General features: G+C 34.8%; 1 protein-coding gene across 2 annotated transcripts in view; it reads right to left on the bottom strand.

Moving 5' to 3' along the window:
* The window catches only part of LOC110457105 (hypoxanthine-guanine phosphoribosyltransferase-like), a 32,015-nt gene that overhangs the window by 11,525 nt on the left and 12,556 nt on the right, over positions 1–7,934 (bottom strand). For both annotated transcript variants that reach the window (XM_021508207.1, XM_021508206.1), the window contains exons 5-6: positions 5,047–5,147; positions 4,273–4,328 (exon numbers count right to left, since the gene is read on the bottom strand). In XM_021508207.1, coding sequence (XP_021363882.1) covers positions 4,273–4,328; positions 5,047–5,147 — 157 coding nt within the window. The remainder of the gene's footprint in view (positions 1–4,272; positions 4,329–5,046; positions 5,148–7,934) is intronic.

The following is a 7,934-nucleotide window of genomic DNA, read 5'->3' as shown; positions in this document are numbered from 1 at the left end:
GGGGGGGGGAGGATGGAAGGTAAAAATGCCAAACCATAAAGCCTGTCACCAAAACATCAAAGGGCATGCAAATAACTGTTGAGTCAGAATGCTTTAAAATAGGGTCATTCAGGACAGCAGAAACACCATATACCACAAAGTTATTTTATGACCAAGGGGAGATAATTAGTACTTAATGCAATTACAGCTATTTATTGGGAGACAAGAGGAGGTAAATATATATACATGTACATGCATTCATCTACAAAACTTCGTTTTGGTTGCACAAATTGCTTGTTTATAATTTGCTATCAAACAGAAATCATGCACAGCAATTTGAATATAAACATTGTTTTTTCCATTGGTCAACTATATATAAATGTCAAAAAAATAAACAAAATTAATCATGTATTTTTTGTTGATTATTTACAGAAGCTAAAACAAGTTATCAAAATTTTATTAAAGTACACATGAATACATAAATGGATCATGATTATGTAGCTAGTTCAACCAGTACTTAATGTTTTATAAAGGACAATCTGTCAGTCAAATTTCTATCAATAATGGGGGCAATTTATTCAGTGACGAAAGATGCATGGACATCAATCTTGTATTAATTAGTCCATTCTATACACTATACCAAATATTAACTTCTTTTGGCTTGTGCGTGTACTATAATATTGCTCTTTTAATTGTATAAAGAGGATTGCAGTGGCCACATTCCATGGGTAATTGTGACATGATTGCGTGTGCAATGCATCCATTCATGAAAAAAACGTCCATCGTGACAGCATAGCATGCTTACATATCATCCATATGTAACTTCTCAGTAAAAGGCCCAGAGCCCTTGGCAGAGTTAATTAATTACAACATGTATTAAAACTACTACTGGAAAGTGACATAGGTATTGATTTACATATATGCACACCACCATCAACTGGTATCAATATATTTTCCTGTATTGTAGGTTGTAGGGCCAAGCCAATCAATTAATTCCAAGATAGATCAAAATGTTGTAGATACAAATTACATTTCTCTGCTGGGTGACATCAGACCTCATACATTTTCCTAACAAATAAAGTTCAGTGATTGGATGGTTTCATTTTAACATTGTAAAATGTTGACAAAATAAATGTTTAGCATCCATTTCGAACTGTTGTGGCCTTCACATTAATATTCATAAAGTGGAATTATTTCATTGATTTTATTTAACTTTAGTGGTATTCCAGCTGGCACACTGATCCAGATATACAAATCTATCAGAACAAAGGAATATTTCATTGGGAGTGAAATATAGCAAACCAAATTTGGTTTTATCTGATTTTGACTGTAAATATTGATCTACATACAAAGATTAAATATTGAATTGCATCATAAAATGCTGTAACCTTTCAACTGAACAATTTATCGTATCATTTTTATGGGCTTTTGCAACACCTTACATGTAAAATTGTAATAACATAAGAATTATATATAATTCAGCTATCAAACTAGTTTCATCAAAAACATGCACTAAAAGAGTAATGTTGATTCATATTTCATTTTTTATTGAATAGTGAATATAAACATCCAGATCTTAATATATTGATAAACACATCTGTAACAGTTATAACATTGCAGTGTCACTGGAAATTCAAAATTCTTCAAAAGACCACTGCTGTTACGAGAACTAGAACACTTTACAAACAAACTACAAGACCATCGCCAACCTATTTTCTTCTCATTCAAAAATATACACTAGAAGAGAACCATGCAAACAGCAATACTTATAATTCATATCAATTATCCTATCCATTGTACTTTTAAAATTTTGTGGCAAAAACATATTATAACAATTACATTGAATGCCAGTTTGTTGGTATCATTGAGCTTGTTTTCAGAGCAGGTCTTATTTACATCAACTAAGTATATATATTTATGTATATAGTATTAGTAATTATTACTACAGACCAGGTTCAACTTTATAATAAACCATGGCCACTATCAGCTTGGATTTCATCGTGGGCTGAATTAGATAAAAGGATGAAGAGATGATGTTTTACTGACCTCTGTACATGTATCTCCTTCAGCATCTTATTTAACCTAATGTTGCAGCCACTTAGCCATATTATTCCAACACCATCTAATTAGTGCCATGCATATATATATATATATTATACAGGGCTGTAACGATACATCGTGCAACAATATATCGCAATATTTTGAAAACGATACACCTACAATATTTTACGGCTTTTGTCATTTCTGAATTTAGTCTACTCGTATCCATTCCGACATGGCAAGTGAAGCTCAATTAAGCTCTGCATGCACGTCGAAAGACGTGCATAGTATGAAACTTTTCAAGTCATGCCCATCAAGTCTATTTCCAGTTGCAATATCAATTATTTCCATTAAAAATTTGCAACATATCTTTTCGCTTTGCTTCTACTGTTATTATGTGTACCGTGATACATATTGTATCGTGACCATTAAAGTATCGTGATACTTATCCTATAGTCATGTTAATGTACGATTGCAGCCCCAATAAACAATTATAAATTAAAGTCCATATGTTCCCTATTTTTAACATTCAAGTTACAGTAATAAAAAAATGTATCCAACTTTTATATGCAACTTAAGTCACTTTAAATTTAAAAGATGTTCTTGGAGAAATGAAAGCAAAATCTGCTGAATACCAGGGTAGATACCAGTTTAGAAATCTAGCAATGCCCAATATATTGTTGGGACGATGCCTGGTAATAAGCCCACCCCTTCCAAATACAGTTTAGTAGAAATACTAGCAACTGTTATTTTATTGTCCTGTAATAGGTCCACTTCAAACTTAATGATTGAGTTAGGTGTTGGCGTGATAGTCTGTTTTATTTTTCTCTTTCAAAAAACCTAAATAACTTATAAAATATGCACGAAGAGAATAACAGCTTAAATTATCCAAAAAAATAATTCTTTTAGATATTAAATCCAGAAAACTGCAATAAGAATTTTCTTTATACCGGTAGATCAATTGTACAGATCTAGAATTGAGAGATAATAAACCGACCACAGAAAATGAGGTAAAATTTTACCAGATAATTGAACATGACATTAAAGCTCACTTCACAATCATATTCAATGGCTACATGCAGGTAGGATAACAGTCAAATCAAAAGGGAAACTCTAAATCATTGTCGGTGCATAGAGCGAGGAAATTCGCAACCATGTGCTAGTGGTCTAATTGGACAGCACAGTCGATCGCGAGTGTTCACTATACATATATGTATTCACCACAGCTGTGGATTAATTTGCTTGCGTTTGACTTCACTCCAATCACAACCATCCCCAATCCATCACTTCCAATTTATGAAGCTTCTCTAATGATAAGTCACCCACGAATCACTGTATTCTATTTCACTTCTCCATATACTCTCTAACTATGTAACACTTTTTTCAAGTTCTATTCCAATTAGCTGGCCTTTCCCATTACTATCTTATGCTAGATTACAGTGAATACCCTTCCAACATTGGGGGCAAAATCACTCCCAATTTGTGAACCCTCCCAATAACCCCTCACCAAATAAGCCCATCCTAACCCCCAATAAAACATCAACTTCTCTCCTAATCATCCAAACATAGTTGATAAAACCATTCTCCCTCCAACAAGAAACAAACCCACCCCATATAAATCATTCCCTATATCACTCTATCTCAATTTCGCTTAAAGGGCTATGTGTGTCAAGTTTTACTTTTTACACAAACAATGTACACATTGTGTGGCAACGTTTCAAAACTGACTGGTCCCTTTGTCAAGCTAAATGTGTTGCAACGTTTCAAAACTGACTGGTCCCTTTGACAAGCTAAATGTGTTGCAACGTTTTAAAACTGACTGGTCCCTTTGTCAAGCTAAATGTGTTGCAACGTTTCAAAACTGACTGGTCCCTTTGTCAAGCTAAATGTGTTGCAACGTTTCAAAACTGACTGGTCCCTTTGTCAAGCTATGACTGAGTGAGCGATTTGTATTGTATACCTGTATAATAATGTGACGAAATTGTATACCCAGGTATTTCACATGTCACTCTACCCGGGATGTTTCGCCTAACGAAAGAGAGTGTATATACATTGTATTGAATAGGTTGTGACACGTTTAATGCGTACATTGTTGTGTATAAAACTATTATATAACATTTTTTACTAAAATAATTGAAGATATTCTACTTATGGGGTCTAAAAATGTAAGGCCAGCTGCCTTATTCTAAATAGATGTCACTCCCTGTTAGTAACTGTTCGTGAGACGACTCTATACACCCTATAGTTACTTACAGTCAGGTCTGTAGCCTACAATGGCTGTCCTCCTCACCGTTCTCTTCACACAAAGACTGAAACACAGTAATCAACCGTTTATTTTCTACTACTCGGAGTATTTTTTAACTGTCATGAAAGCTGTTATCTCCATGTAGTATAATTTGTCTTGTTTTAAAAAATGGAGGAGATCATTCTAAAGATTGAGAATTAATTTTAAATTTGTGACTGAATTATAACTCATGGCATGTTATTCGTGGTAATATGCTTGACCAAGTGGGTTTTCTCTGGGTATTCGCACATTTAGATAATGAGATTGCATAAGCAGTACTGTACTATCCATAAGATGGAGCTTCCTAATTGTTTTAAAATAAGGAATTTTGTCAGCTCAGTTACTCTCCTTGAAATGTTGATATATTTAATACAAGAAATAGATATATTTTTGCTGCTTCCTCTGTTTTTAGCTAATCACCATTAACGTACCAAGATAACATGATTCTATAGTATTGGTGTTGAGCGTCCTACAACGTGACAATTCAAGGACAAAGCCCAAAATACATATTTCAAGTTTTCTGATTGGTTAATATTATAATATCATTGATTTTATGTTTCATTCTGATTGGTTAAAATCCAAGAAGGTGTTATATTATAATCCTCACTGCAGTGAAAAAATAACACTTTCATTTAATGAATAATTTCCAATATCTTACAGGTACAAATGTAATATGTCATCCAAAAATATCTCAATTGGGCAATTAATGTCATTTACTTTTACTCAGTGTTCAGATACCTTACCTTGCAACTTTAACCATTTTGCATTCAAACTGTTTCAGATGGTCCAGGAGTCGTTCCATAGTCCGTCCGGTGTCGACAATGTCCTCTACGATTAGCACATTCTACAGACAAACATACAGACAGTTACTACAAGTGTAGGGTTTCTGATTGATATTTAAACTCTTGATGATGTTATGAAAGACAGTGCACGAACTTCAACCTGGGAAAGAATTATACACTTGACCTGTTAATCAATATTAACATAATATTATTATATATTTCCTGACATAATAATGGTCTACCTTTGCCCTTGAGTTGCCTACCCTTATCGAGTTCCCGATTTGCCTCTCTTAAATATGTATTCATGTTTACCTTGCCATTTCGTTGACTACCCTTAATAAACCCGAGAAATATAAACCCTGACCTTGCCCCAGAGTTATCTATCTTAAGTTTGTCTTTGAGTGGTCTACACTGACATTGTCCTTGAATTGTCCTTGAGTTATTTTCCTTTGTCTTGTCCAAGTATTGCCAAGTTTTACTTTGTCTTTGAGTTACAAATTAGTGCTTTATTTACCATGTCCTTGTCCAAGCATAGCCTACCATTAAATTTGTCTTTTGTCCTTGAACTGTCTTCCAGTAACATGTCCTTAAATGTTTACTGTTGCATTGTGCTTCAGTTGTCTTCCCTTACCTTGTCCAAGAGTTACCTACTACGTTTAATTTGTCTTTAAGTTGTCTTTCTGTATCATGTCCTCAAGTTGTCTTCTCTTACCTTGTCTAAGAATTATCGACATTTAATTTGTCTTTTTAATTTATCTTTTAGTTGACTTTCTGTACTTAAGTTGTCTTCCCTTACCTTGTCCAAGAATTGTTGACAATTGCCTTTGAGTTGTAATCACTGACCTTGTCCCTGAGTTGTTTATTTTTACACTGTCCTTAGATTGTCTTCTCTTAATTTGTCCAAGAGTAACCTACGTTTAATTTGTCTATCAGTTGTCTTTCCGTACTTGAGTTGTCTTCTCTAAATACCATGTCCAAGAGTTACCTACTGTTAATTTGTCTTTCAGTTGTCTTTATGTATTTGAGTTGTCCTCTCTTACTTTGTCCAAGAGTTACCTACGTTTAATTTGTCATTAAGTTATCTTTCTGTACCATGTCATTGAGTAATCTCCTCTTACTTTGTCCAAGAACTACCTACATTTATTTTTCTTCAGGGTGACTTCCTCTGAATCCTGTACCATGTCCCTGAGTCACCTACATTTAATTTATCTTTAAATTGTCTTCTGTACTTGAGTTGTCTTCTCTTACCCTGTCCAAGAGTTACCTTCTGTTAATTTGTCTTTCAGTTGTCTTTATGTATTTGAGTTGTCCTCTCTTACTTTGTCCAAGAGTTACCTACGCTTAATTTGTCATTAAGTTATCTTTCTGTACCATGTCATTGAGTTATCTTCTCTTACTTTGTCCAAGAACTACATACATTAATTTTTCTTCAGGGTGTCTTCCTCTGAATCCTGTACCATGTCCCTGAGTCACCTACATTTAATTTATCTTTAAATTGTCTTCTGTACTTGAGTTGTCTTCTCTTACCCTGTCCAAGAGTTACCTACTGTTAATTTGTCTTTCAGTTGTCTTTATGTATTTGAGTTGTCCTCTCTTACTTTGTCCAAGAGTTACCTACGTTTAATTTGTCATTAAGTTATCTTTCTGTACCATGTCATTGAGTTATCTCCTCTTACTTTGTCCAAGAACTACCTACATTCATTTTTCTTCAGGGTGACTTCCTCTGAATCCTGTACCATGTCCCTGAGTCACCTACATTTATTTTGTCTTTAAGTTGTCTTTATGTATTTGAGTTGTCCTCTCTTACTTTGTCCAAGAGTTACCTACGTTTAATTTGTCATTAAGTTATCTTTCTGTACCATGTTATTGAGTTATCTTCTCTTACTTTGTCCAAGAACTACCTACATTTATTTTTCTTCAGGGTGTCTTCCTCTGAATCCTGTACCATGTCCCTGAGTCACCTACATTTATTTTGTCTTTAAGTTGTCTTTATGTATTTGAGTTATCCTCTCTTACTTTGTCCAAGAGTAACCTAGCTTCGTTCAATTTGTCTGCAAGTTGTCTTTCTGTACCATGGCTGGAGTTGTCTTCTCCTACCTTGTCCAATAGTTACACCCATTACATTTGCATTTAAGTTGTCTTTCTGTACCATGGCTGGAGTTGTCTTTCTGTACCATGGCTGGAGTTGTCTTCTCCTACCTTGTCCAATAGTTACACCCATTACATTTGCATTTAAGTTGTCTTTCTGTACCATGGCTGGAGTTGTCTTTCTGTACCATGGCTGGAGTTGTCTTCTCCTACCTTGTCCAATAGTTACACCCATTACATTTGCATTTAAGTTGTCTTTCTGTACCATGGCTGGAGTTGTCTTTCTGTACCATGGCTGGAGTTGTCTTCTCCTACCTTGTCCAATAGTTACACCCATTACATTTGCATTTAAGTTGTCTTTCTGTACCATGGCTGGAGTTGTCTTTCTGTACCATGGCTGGAGTTGTCTTCTCCTACCTTGTCCAATAGTTACACCCATTACATTTGCATTTAAGTTGTCTTTCTGTACCATGGCTGGAGTTGTCTTTCTGTACCATGGCTGGAGTTGTCTTCTCCTACCTTGTCCAATAGTTACACCCATTACATTTGCATTTAAGTTGTCTTTCTGTACCATGGCTGGAGTTGTCTTTCTGTACCATGGCTGGAGTTGTCTTCTCCTACCTTGTCCAATAGTTACACCCATTACATTTGCATTTAAGTTGTCTTTCTGTACCATGGCTGGAGTTGTCTTTCTGTACCATGGCTGGAGTTGTCTTCTCCTACCTTGTCCAATAGTTACACCCATTACATTTGCATTTAAG

Source organism: Mizuhopecten yessoensis, unplaced genomic scaffold (genome assembly GCF_002113885.1).
Source record: "Mizuhopecten yessoensis strain PY_sf001 unplaced genomic scaffold, ASM211388v2 scaffold9023, whole genome shotgun sequence".
Classification (NCBI taxonomy): Eukaryota; Metazoa; Mollusca; class Bivalvia; order Pectinida; family Pectinidae; genus Mizuhopecten; species Mizuhopecten yessoensis.
Note: the sequence above shows the minus strand (reverse complement) of the source record. Positions and strands in the feature narration are given on the sequence as shown.